This window comes from Hyla sarda, chromosome 4 (genome assembly GCF_029499605.1).
Source record: "Hyla sarda isolate aHylSar1 chromosome 4, aHylSar1.hap1, whole genome shotgun sequence".
Taxonomy (NCBI): Eukaryota; Metazoa; Chordata; class Amphibia; order Anura; family Hylidae; genus Hyla; species Hyla sarda.
This window is the reverse complement of record NC_079192.1, coordinates 158184465-158196965: the sequence shown is the minus strand read 5'-3', so window position 1 is coordinate 158196965 and position 12501 is coordinate 158184465. Positions and strand designations below refer to the sequence as shown.

Below are 12501 nucleotides of genomic sequence, written 5' to 3'. Positions count from 1 at the left end.
ACAATTATAGAAAAGAATATAATCATGGGTATAATTTTAATTGTATTGACCCACAGAATAAAGAAAACATGTCATTTTTACCCGAAAGTGTACAGCGTGAAAACAAAACCTTCCAAAATTTGCTAAATTGCGGTTTTCTTTTCAATATTCCCACATAAATGATATTTTTTTGGTTGTGCCGTACATTTTATGGTAAAATAAGTGATGTAATTACAAAAAACAATTGGTGATGCAAAAAACAAGCCCTCATATAGGTCTGTGGATGGAAATATAAGAGAGTTAGGATTTTTAGAAGGCGAGGAGGAAAAAACGAAAATGCAAAAATAAAATTGGTCTGGTCCTTAAGGCCAAAATGAGCTTGGTCCTTGGGGTTAAAATTATAAAATGTTTTTTACAGAAACAGAATTTTCATAAAAGCAGGTTCCTGGGAGGGTTCTGTTCTGCATTTATTGAAATGTAATGGTACAGATAGGTGTAGTTGGACTTTCTTTCTCATGAGACAAAGGTATAATTCACTCCGAAAGCCCTGTATCTTAATACCATGGCCCAAGTAATAGGGCCAAAAGTTTTTACAAATACATAAATGGAGAGGATACCTACATAAAATTTGCACTTTTTTTTTTGCATACACCAAAAAGCCATTGTCACGATTTGGCTTACAGGTTGTGGATCCACTGTGTCAGCGAGGGATTGGCATGGACCGTGCCGGTGGACCGGTTCTAAGTGGCTACTGGTGTTCACCAGAGCCCGCCGCAAAGCGGGATGGTCTTGCTGCGGCGGTAGCAACCAGGTCGTATCCACTAGCAACGGCTTAACCTCGCTGACTGCTGAGAAGGCGTGGGACAGAAGGACTAGGCAGAGGCAAGGTCAGACGTAGCAGAAGGTCGGGGCAGGCGGCAAGGTTCGTAGTCAATATGGATAGCAGGAGATCAGGTAACACAGGCTTGGACAACACTAAACGCTTTCACTGGCACAAGGCAACAAGATCCGGCAAGGGAGTGCAGGGGGAGTGAGGTATTATAGCCAGGGAGCAGGTGGAAGCTAATCAGGCTAATTGGGCAAGGCACCAATCATTGGTGCACTGGCCCTTTAAGTCTCAGAGCGCTGGCGCGCGCGCGCGCGCCCTAGAGAGCGGAGCCGCGCGCGCCAGCACATGACAGCCGGGGACCGAGACGGGTAAGTGACTTGGGATGCGATTCGCGAGCGGGCGCGTCCCGCTATGCGAATCGCATCCCCGCCGGCAATGTCAGTGCAGCGCTCCCGGTCAGCGGGTCTGACCGGGGCGCTGCAGGGAGAGAGACGCGGTGAGCGCTCCGGGGAGGAGCAGGGACCCGAAGCGCTCGGCGTAACAGCCATTTACTTAGCCATACTTGCTGCTTCATTTACCAGATAGTTAAACACAAAATGGTTTTGCCTTAGATAATGAAAATGAATGATCTTGCTTCAGAAATGAATGAGGGCTACAGTCATTGCATCTCTTCATTGCACAATGCAAAATATTGTTCAACTATGAAAACGTGTTAAAATGACCAGCGAATCTTATCCCTACAACCCACAGGCATATAGGTAATAAAATAGATAATGAAGAACATCTCGACAAAAAGGCAGGCTTTAAAAAAAATAACTAGGACTCGGGAACACTATATTAAAATTTACTGTTCCAAAACCTCTTTTTGATCACAGAAGTAGTATATACTGTATATGTTACGGGCACAGAGGTTATGTGCCAGCTCTTATTACAGACCCTTACCGTCCTCTCTGATGCAGGACTGTACCGGCTGAATAAAATGCCTGGTAAATTATATTTTTAATTTCACAGGTGAGAAGTGTAAACATTTCTGCAATTTTATTTCAAAAAGGACCTGTCAGCACTTATGACATCTATGGTTTAGTAAATACTACATGCTCCATAAAGTATAAATTCTGGAGCCAGCTTTCTTACAGAAGTACTCTGTAAAATAGTAAGTAGATGTTCTACCGCAAAGTACTTAGTAAAACAAACTGGTCAGGAAAGGCAACAAGTCATCTTCAACCTATTGTTGCCCTAAAAGAATTATTTATACTAAAGAACATGTTTTATACTAATATTGGCTCTAAACTGCCTACTTTATGCCTAGCATGACCATTGCCACTGAACATGCGAGAGTTCTTCTTCTCAACTGCTAAGCAGCTTCTTCCAAAAACTGATGGGCTTTAAAGGGGTACTGCAGCAAAAAGTAGCTTATCCTCTATCCACAATCTCCTGAAAGGGCCCTGGCTCTCTGAGAAGAATGTGTGCTGATCCATTTCTATGGGAGTGCCGGAGATGCCTAACTGCAGCACTTGTGTCTCTTCGGCGCTCCCATAGAGAATGAATGGAATGCCTGGGACCCCAGCATGCACTTCTCTGAGAGCCAGGGCCAGCTCAAGGAGATTGTGGGGGGCCCCAGCGGTTGGACTTCCTGTGATCTGACACTTATCCCCTAGCACAGTGGTCTCCAACCTGCTGACCTCCAGATATTGCAACATCTAGAGGTCCGCAGGTTTAAGACCACTGCCCTAGCAAATAAGTGTCAGCGGAAAAGTTACTTTTTGCTGCAGTACTCCTTTAACACTATGGCCGTCACGCCCCCTCCCATAGACATGAAGAGAGGCGGCATGCTGTGATGTCATGAGCGGACGTGGCCGCACAGAATGCCGGGGGCTGCACCGAGATCACGGCGGTCCCAGTAGTGGGACCTTTGCGATCAGACATCTTATCCCCTATCCTTTGGATAGGGGATAAGATGTATAAGGCAGGCATATCCCTTTAAGTGTGGTGCACCAAAAGGCTGCACAGGATACATATCCTCCAACATGTTTTAGTTTAAAAGTAATTTTAAGTAGAAATAGTGAATAAAGATGAGCAAACTTCCAGTAATTTGATTCGTCACAAACTTCTCGGCTCGGCAGTTGCTGACTTTAGCCTGCATTAAGTAGTTCAGCTTTCAGGTGCTCCGCTGGGCTGGAGACTCTCTCCTAGGACTGTATCCAGGGCTCAAGTCCTGCAGGAACTCATGGGAACAGAGTTCCTGCACTTTTTCCACAGCAGGAACGCAGTTCCCATTAGCAGGAGTCCTGCAGGACCAGCCCTTAAACGGTACTCTGCCCCTAGACATCTTATCCCCTATCCAAAGTATAGGGCATAAGATGTCAGATCATGGGGGTCCCACTGCTGGGAATTCCCGCAATCTCGGCTGTAGCACCCCAGACATCCGGTGCCGCATGACTGGTGATGCGGGGCGGAGGCTTGTGGCGTCACAGTAATGCCCCCTCAATGCAAGTCTATGTGAGGGGGTGTGATGGCACGAGCCTCCGGCGCTGCACCCAACACTCTAAACGAATGCCTGGTGCAGCAGGGAGAACGTGGGGGTCCCCAGCGTTGGGACCTTCGGGATCAGACATCTTATCCCCTATCCTTTGGATAGGGGATAAGATGTCTAGTACTCCTTTAAGCGGACATTTTGGGTGAGTTCCCACACTTTTTTTCCCAGGACTTGATCCCTGACTGTATCCATATTTTCCAGCCCACCGGAGCACCTGAAAGCTGAACTAATTTATGCAGGCTAAAGTCGGCAACTGCCGAGCCAAGAAGTTTGTGACGAATCGAATTACTGGAAGTTCGCTCATCTCTAATAGTGAACTAAACTAACCATTCTCTAATAGTGAACTAAACTAACCACATTCACATGGCAGTAGGTTGGCCTGCATTTTGCATCAGTATTGTAAGCTAAAGGGTCCACCCATAGATACATCTATCGACACATCTGAAGCTAATCTACTGGGGAATCCTTCTCCGAACCTGCTAGTGTATCATGTAAACTGTGCACCCTTTGGATATGTGCAAATGTAGACATGCAAGACGTGGACACTGGAATTGGGAAATCATATCATAAAATGTTTTTCTTCTATTTTTAGGCCAACTAGAAGTGGATGCAAAACACAACAGAATTGCAAACTATTCCATTGTAATTATTCTGTGTATAGGTTCCATTCTTTATTTTGTCTTACAAATATTGATGCAAAATAGTGACCTACCGGCTGTTTTCTGTTGAGTGTATTGGTAAACATTTGAAATACAAAACCATTATAGATGATATTGTAGCAGAATTACATTAACATTGCTGATCAGTAACCATGATGACCTCTTTCTGAGGCAGGAAATGGAATGACATAGTTATTGTGAAAAACGAATACAGATAACATATTGATTCATGTCTATTTTAATTGGTATTTTACCACTGACTATTTTATACGCTCCTGTAAACAGACAACTACATGGACATTACCTCTGTATTATGAACAGAAGAAAGGATGGATGCATTCATGATTTACTCCCATCATCCCAAGACCTTACAGTACCCTGCTTAGCGGAAAAGCTGGAATACTAAATGCAGGACCATACAACATAACACATGTGAAGACAATCTACAGATACCATTTGCGTTAATAATATTGGAATTTTTCTTCCTCTTAGACAATGCTGCCGGCAATCACAGAACACATAATGGGGAAACAAAGTACTGTGATTTCTAAAGCATTTTATTTCACCAGCTATTTTGATCCTTTGCTGTTAAAAAGACAAGTGGAAGCCACTGCACAGAAGAAATACATGTATTATATTTATTGAAGGTATAGCCCAGTCAGATGAGCACATTATGTGTATTATTGCAATTGCAGACAAAATGAAAGAGATAACAACAGCATGATTCAACAGATGTGCGCAGAATACAAATGCTTTTATTATTTGTCACTTGCAGGATAAAGCCTGAAGATGGCCATGACGTTGTGCAGAGAGAGAAAGACATGTAACTCGTATGTCTCTAATCTCTCGAGAAGGAAAATACATTCTACATACTACGAAGTATGTAACATTGATAAGCAGTTGGTGTAATCATTTGGTTAAATGTGCAGTAATTTTGTATAAATGACAAGTTTGAAGCTGCAGATTCCAATAAAGAATGCTTCTTCAGTATAAACAGGATAAACATTGCACAGCAAACAATGAAATCCATATGGTTAGTAACTAAGGTGTTTCTGAAGCGCTCTCATAGTCTGTTTTCCTTAATAAATTTATATAAAATCGCATAGAAATCTTTTGACAATCACTGGTTAAAGCAGAGTGCTCAGCAGAAAAACTGGTACACATAAGACTTTGGTTACATATGGGTAGTCATCATTTTTTATAGTCCTTTCAAGCACAGAGATAGAAGCTTTTTTTGTAATTATTAATATTAATAAATTAATATGTGTCACGATTCGGCTTCCAGGTAGTGGATCCTCTGTGTCAGCGAGGGATTGGCGTGGACCGTGCTAGTGGACCGGTTCTAAGAGGCTACTGGTTTTCACCAGAGCCCGCCGCAAAGCGGGATGGTCTTGCTGCGGCAGTAGCAACCAGGTCGTATCCACTAGCAACGGCTCTACCTCGCTGACTGCTGAGAAGGCGTGGGACAGAAGGACTAGGCAGAGGCAAGGTCAGACGTAGCAGAAGGTCGGGGGCAGGCGGCAAGGTTCGTAGTCAGGATGGGTAGCAGAAGTTCAGGTACACAGGCTTTGGACACACTAAACGCTTTCACTGGCACAAGGCAACAAGATCCGGCAAGGGAGTGCATGGGAGGAGGTCAGATAAAGGCAGGGAGCAGATGGAAGCCAATTAAGCTAATTGGGCCAGGCACCAATCATTGGTGCACTGGCCCTTTAAGTCTCAGAGAGCTGGCGCGCGCGCGCCCTAGAGAGCGGAGCCGCGCGCGCCAGCACATGACAGCAGGGGACTGGGACGGGTAAGTGACCTGGGATGCGACTCGCGAGCGGGCGCGTCCCGCTGTGCGAATCGCATCCCCAACGGCCATGACAGTGCAGCGCTCCCGGTCAGCGGGACTGACCGGGGCGCTGCAGGGAGAAAGACGCCGTGAGCGCTCCGGGGAGGAGCGGGGACCCGGAGCGCTAGGCGTAACAGTACCCCCCCCCTTAGGTCTCCCCTTCTCTTTGTCCGGTAACTGCCTCCCCTGGGATGAGGACACCGGGAAAGAATGGAGGGTTTCCTCAACGGCAGGCAGTACAGCAGGAGTGGGGATGGGGAGGGAGGGCAGAGGGCGAGGCCTGGCACGAGGCAGTGTGACACCAGGACGGGGGCCATGGGGAGGCACAGAGGCTTGCCTGACGGGACTGGGAGGGGGGGAGAGGCACTTCCTGTGGCAGGCAGAGTCCCAGTTCCTGATCTCCCCGGTGGTCCAATCAATGGTGGGGGAATGAAGCCGGAGCCAAGGCAGACCGAGGAGGACCTCAGAGGTACAGTTGGGGAGAATGAAGAACTCAATCCTTTCGTGGTGGGGTCCGATAGACATCAGGAGGGGTTCTGTGCGGTAACGCACGGTGCAGTCCAATCTGGCTCCGTTGACCGCGGAAATGTAGAGCGGCTTGACGAGACGGGTCACCGGGATGCTGAATTTATTAACAAAGGACTCCAAAATAAAATTCCCGGAGGCACCAGAGTCCAAGCAGGCCACGGCTGAGATGGAGGAGTTGGCTGTAGGGGAAATCCGCACGGGCACCGTGAGACGTGGAGAAGAAGACTTAGAACCAAAAGATGCCACACCCACGTGAGCTGGGTGCGTGCGTGCGTTTCCCAGGCGTGGAGGACGGATAGGGCAATCCACCAAGAAATGCTCAGTACTGGCACAGTACAGACAGAGATTTTCTTCTCTACGGCGATTCCTCTCTTCCTGGGTCAGGCGAGACCGATCCACTTGCATGGCCTCCTCGGCGGGAGGCCCAGGCGAAGACTGCAAAGGATGCTGTGGGAGAGGTGCCCAGAGATCTAAGTCTTTTTCCTGGCGGAGCTCTTGGTGTCGCTCAGAAAAACGCATGTCAATGCGGGTAGCCAAATGGATGAGTTCTTGGAGGTTGGCAGGAATCTCTCGTGCGGCCAGCACATCCTTGATGCGACTGGATAGGCCTTTTTTAAAGGTCGCGCAGAGAGCCTCATTATTCCAGGATAGTTCAGAAGCAAAAGTACGGAATTGTATGGCGTACTCGCCAACGGAAGAATTACCCTGGACCAGGTTCAGCAAGGCAGTCTCAGCAGAAGAGGCTCGGGCAGGTTCCTCAAAGACACTTCGGACTTCAGCAAAGAAGGACTGGACTGTGGCTGTGGCAGGATCATTGCGGTCCCAGAGCGGTGTGGCCCAAGACAAGGCCTTTCCTGAAAGAAGGCTTACTACGAACGCCACCTTAGACCGTTCTGTAGGAAACAAGTCTGACAACATCTCCATATGCAGGGAACACTGAGACAAAAATCCACGGCAGAGTCTGGAGTCCCCATCAAATTTGTCCGGCAGGGACAAGCGGAGGTTAGGAGCGGCCACTCGCTGCGGAGGAGGTGCAGGAGCTGGCGGAGGAGATGGTTGCTGCTGTAGCAGAGGCAGAATTTGCTGTAACATGGCGGTCAACTGCGACAGCTGCTGTCCTTGTTGGGCAATCTGCTGCGATTGCTGAGCGACCACCGTGGGAAGATCAGCGAGACTTGGCAGCGGCACCTCAGCGGGATCCATGGCCGGATCTACTGTCACGATTCGGCTTCCAGGTAGTGGATCCTCTGTGTCAGCGAGGGATTGGCGTGGACCGTGCTAGTGGACCGGTTCTAAGAGGCTACTGGTTTTCACCAGAGCCCGCCGCAAAGCGGGATGGTCTTGCTGCGGCAGTAGCAACCAGGTCGTATCCACTAGCAACGGCTCTACCTCGCTGACTGCTGAGAAGGCGTGGGACAGAAGGACTAGGCAGAGGCAAGGTCAGACGTAGCAGAAGGTCGGGGGCAGGCGGCAAGGTTCGTAGTCAGGATGGGTAGCAGAAGTTCAGGTACACAGGCTTTGGACACACTAAACGCTTTCACTGGCACAAGGCAACAAGATCCGGCAAGGGAGTGCATGGGAGGAGGTCAGATAAAGGCAGGGAGCAGATGGAAGCCAATTAAGCTAATTGGGCCAGGCACCAATCATTGGTGCACTGGCCCTTTAAGTCTCAGAGAGCTGGCGCGCGCGCGCCCTAGAGAGCGGAGCCGCGCGCGCCAGCACATGACAGCAGGGGACCGGGACGGGTAAGTGACCTGGGATGCGACTCGCGAGCGGGCGCGTCCCGCTGTGCGAATCGCATCCCCAACGGCCATGACAGTGCAGCGCTCCCGGTCAGCGGGACTGACCGGGGCGCTGCAGGGAGAAAGACGCCGTGAGCGCTCCGGGGAGGAGCGGGGACCCGGAGCGCTAGGCGTAACAATATGTCTCAAAAGCCCAGAGAGTGTTCCTAAGCATGAAAGGAGCTCCGGTGAGTCCAGCCCATGTCCTCTTTACAGCCCACTGGCCCACTTGCATTTGCCTGCGCCATTTGGCTCATTAGATAAATTGGACTTACCCGGGCTCTTGCCGTGCTAAGAAACACCCTCTGAGCTTTTCAGCCATATTTGCATAGTTACAAAAATACTTATATCTCAGTGCTGGAAAGGACTATAGAAACAAAAAAGGTATGTCTGAAATCCTGATGATTATCCTTATGTAGTCATGGGCTTATTTACACATGTGTTTTCCTGTTGACAGGTCCACTTCAAGAATTAGCTTATTTTCTTCCCAAAAAGTTAGGCTGGCCATAGATGTTGTGGATGAGCTGTGGGCTTTATCTGTATTTTCCCTGAATTCACCAAAATTCACAATAAACTGCAGAAAATCATGATTTGCCTATGATTCACAGCAAGACCTGATAAAGTATCACATGCAGTTATTGCAGCTCGTAAGAGTCCAGGTGTTGCCTTGTTCTTAAAGGGGCATTCTGGCCATAGACATCTTATCCCCTATTCAAAGGATAGGGGATAAGATGACTGATCTCGGAGGGCCCCCACAATCAGACATCTTATCCCCCTATCCTTTGGATAGGGATTAAGATTTCTTTGGCCAGAATACCCCTTTAATGTTCATTCATTCTATTATCTGCCAACCTCATCTGTTTATTTATTTTTTTACAAATTTTAAAGGGGGCCATTTGTTAGAACAGACTTAAAATAGTTAAAATAAAGAAGGAGAAATTGTCAGTGTGAGTTTTAACAGAATCCTTTTTGTTTCTCTATTATATTAAATATTATGATGAGTAATATATTTTGCATTTTACAGCTATTTGCTTGGTGGTTCAGATATACGGACAGTGTTACCCAAACATAACTAGAGTGTTACTTACCACGAGTGAGAGGGGACGTTTCCAGGCAACAACACCAATCAATCCCGACAAGAGCACCTGGAAAAAAGGAAGAAATGTCAGTGTATAAATCATGCAGCTATTTCTTCTGGCCTCTCCAAAGACCCACAACATGAACTTGCACATTACTTTTGAAGGAGCAGCACTTATCTAATGTAAAGTTACTTCTGTGATAGCAGAAATGTACAAATTATAGATTACACAAGTAAAAACATTGCAATATGTATTTGTATATATGGATGCTATGCCTAAGGCTAGGTACTCACTGCAGAATCTCTAGACGAAAAATGTCGGCCTTGAGATTCCAAGTGCGGACACCGCCAGACATAGAAGTTCTCAATAGACTTCAATGTGTTCCACGAGGATATCCGCCAGAAGAAAGAGCACCAACATTCTTCAGGTGGATATTTTAAAGTGGATTTTTCGTTTTCAAATTCCGCTTCCAAAATTCCGAAGTGTGAATTTGTGAACGGAAAACCCATTCACTAGGCTTGTGAATTTTAGCAAGCAGAATTTCTGCCTGCAACTTCAAAGTCGAAATTTCGTAGTGTAAACCTAGCCTAACCTAAAAAAAATAAACATAACAATAAAATAAAATTGTATGTAAAATATAGATACCTTTCTTGAATTTAGTATTGCCCAACTAAAACAATTCCTGGTGCCAGATCCTTAAAGAAAAAATCATTTAGTCTATTTCTAGTGGCTTGCATTGCACTCCTTGAAACCCAGGTGGGTTTGCCATCTCATCTTGGCTGGATACAATGCCCAGTGCCCACCTGTGGCACATACATCCATTATGCCTTAAAATTCCCAAGAAACTCGAAGGGCCTTTCCTGTTTTTGCTTTTAGTGGCTGTTTAGTGAACAAAATTGCCCCTACTTATATGACCATTTTAAGTCATTAAGTTTCACTTTAAAGTCCACATTTAAAGCGTACCTGTCAGATCCCACAAAAAAAAAAAAAAAAAAAAAAAAGGATATATTACTTAGTACCTAATCCTGACCATGTACATTAATTGTTATGCCTCTATCACCTATAATTATTATAAAAATACCTCTTTTCATTAGCTCCCAGTGTTAGAAATCCTCTTAGGGGAAGGGGGGGGGGTCATTCCCTTGTGATGGTGGGAGGTGATTGGTGCATCTGCTCATGTAGCCTTGTCCATGAGTCATCTCTTGTCCATGACTCATGGACAATCTGATGCTGCTGCGGTTAGTGTCCCAGTAGGTATGGAGGTATGGGGACCCCCTAGTGGTAGGATTCTTAGGAGCCATTTTCTTTATTAAATATTCAAAATTTACAAAAGAACTATAATACAAAGGGGTTTTAATTTTATTAGTAACAACATATAAAAAGTTTTTGGATCTAACAGTGCCCATTTAAGGAGTGGTAATATAGAAAATAGCTTGGATCTATTTTAGCAGAGCAACAACTAAATAATAAGCAAAGATAGCAAATGAATGCCCCTACCATAAACTGTTTGGTTGGCACACTGCTTACTATTTAAATCATGCTAAAATAGAAAAGAAACTTAAGTTGTACCATTTACATTTAAGAATTATTACTTCTAAAATCCTCAACATTCATTTCATTTAAGCAAAACAGAACCGCTAAACAAAAGCTTTAGAAAGTCTTTTGTAAGAAGGCTTATTTGTATCTACATAAATAATTGTATGCTTTCCAGTGTAAATCATTGTAAAGAACAGGCAAATAAATGTTACATTCCGGAGTCGAGCCAGCTGCCATAGCATTGTTAGAATAGCATTGCTGAAAATAATTTTCATTTTTTAAAGTCACTCATTCAAAGTGAGTGACTCTTAAAATATGGCATGCCTGGAAATGACTTGTAGGATGTGAAGGTAATAGGAAAAAGTGATTTCCAATTACTGTTCTACTGTTGTACAAATTAGCGTCATGTAATGTCTTTGCTTCTGCCTATTTGTGTTTATTTACTAATATATTTGAAAAAATTGAAATATTTTTCATAAATTTAAAAAAAAAAAAACATGGGGGAGATTTATCAAAACCTGTTTAGAGGAAAAGTTGCTGAGTTGCCCATAGCAACCAATCAGATTGCGTCTTTTGTTTTTCAGTAGCCTTTTCCAAAATGAAAGAAGTGATCTGATTGGATGCTATGGGCAACTTATATAATCATTGAAAATCCCCAATTAGGCTCTAGATGCAATAAAACTTAATTTTACTGGAATATAGATCAATATACAATGATATACAAAAAGTGGTGGGATAGGGAATTAAGGGTACAGGTGACTACACTAGAGACCCTACCTATCTAGGGAGGGAACTCCTAATACTAAGTGTGGATAGGGGTAGGGAACAAAAATACTATACATACAGATAGTCTGTTAGCTTACCTCTCTTGCCAACGTGTTTCGCCCATTGATTTTAACCCCTTAAGGATGTGCGCCGTAAATGTACGGCGCTGCATAGCACCTCTTAGCGCACAGCTCGGTACATTTACGGCGCGGCTGTGATATGAGCGCAGGTGCTGTGCTTGCTTCATTCCTGGTGGGACCCGGCGGCATAGCATAGCACTGTATTAGCAATCTAATGATTGCTATAAATAGTCCCCTATGGTGACTAAAAAACTGTAAAATATCTGTAAAAAAAGGTTTTAAAAAAAGCTAAAAAAAAATGTGAAAAAATCCCCTCCCCCAATAAAGTTTTAAATCACCCTTTGTCCACATATTAATACATAAAAGAGTAAAAAAAAAAGATAAATAATAAACATATTTGGTATCCTTGCGTGCATAAATGTCCGAACTATAAAAAATATAATGTAAATGATCCCCTACGGCGAACGGCGTAAATGTAAAAAAAAATTAAATAAAAATTCAGCTTTTTTGTCACATCAAACTGCAAAAAAATATAATAAAAAGTGATCAAAAAGTCACATATACGCAATCTGGTACCAAAGCAAACTACAGACCATGGCACAAAAAATTAGCCCTCACACATCCCTGAATACAGAAAAATAAGAAAGTAGAGGTGGTCAAAATAGTGGTCAAAAAAGTTTAAGATTTTTTAAAAGCAGTACAATAATAGAGATGTATGTAACCATGGGTATCATTTTAATCGTATTGACCCAGAGAATAAAGAAAACATGTATTTTTTACCGTAAAGTGTACAGCGGGAAAACGAAACCCCCAAATTTGCAAACTTTACAACCTTTACGATCTGGCAGCCACAAGTGGGGGCTGAGGGGTGAGGGGCCTTCGGTCTTATGCTGTC

At 44.8% G+C, this 12501-nt stretch overlaps 1 protein-coding gene across 1 annotated transcript in view; it reads right to left on the bottom strand.

Annotated features, from left to right (window-relative positions):
• The window catches only part of ENTREP2 (endosomal transmembrane epsin interactor 2), an 848385-nt gene that overhangs the window by 564289 nt on the left and 271595 nt on the right, over positions 1 to 12501 (bottom strand). Inside the window, exon 2 of the mRNA XM_056572508.1 lies at positions 9235 to 9291. Coding sequence (XP_056428483.1) covers positions 9235 to 9291 — 57 coding nt within the window. The remainder of the gene's footprint in view (positions 1 to 9234; positions 9292 to 12501) is intronic.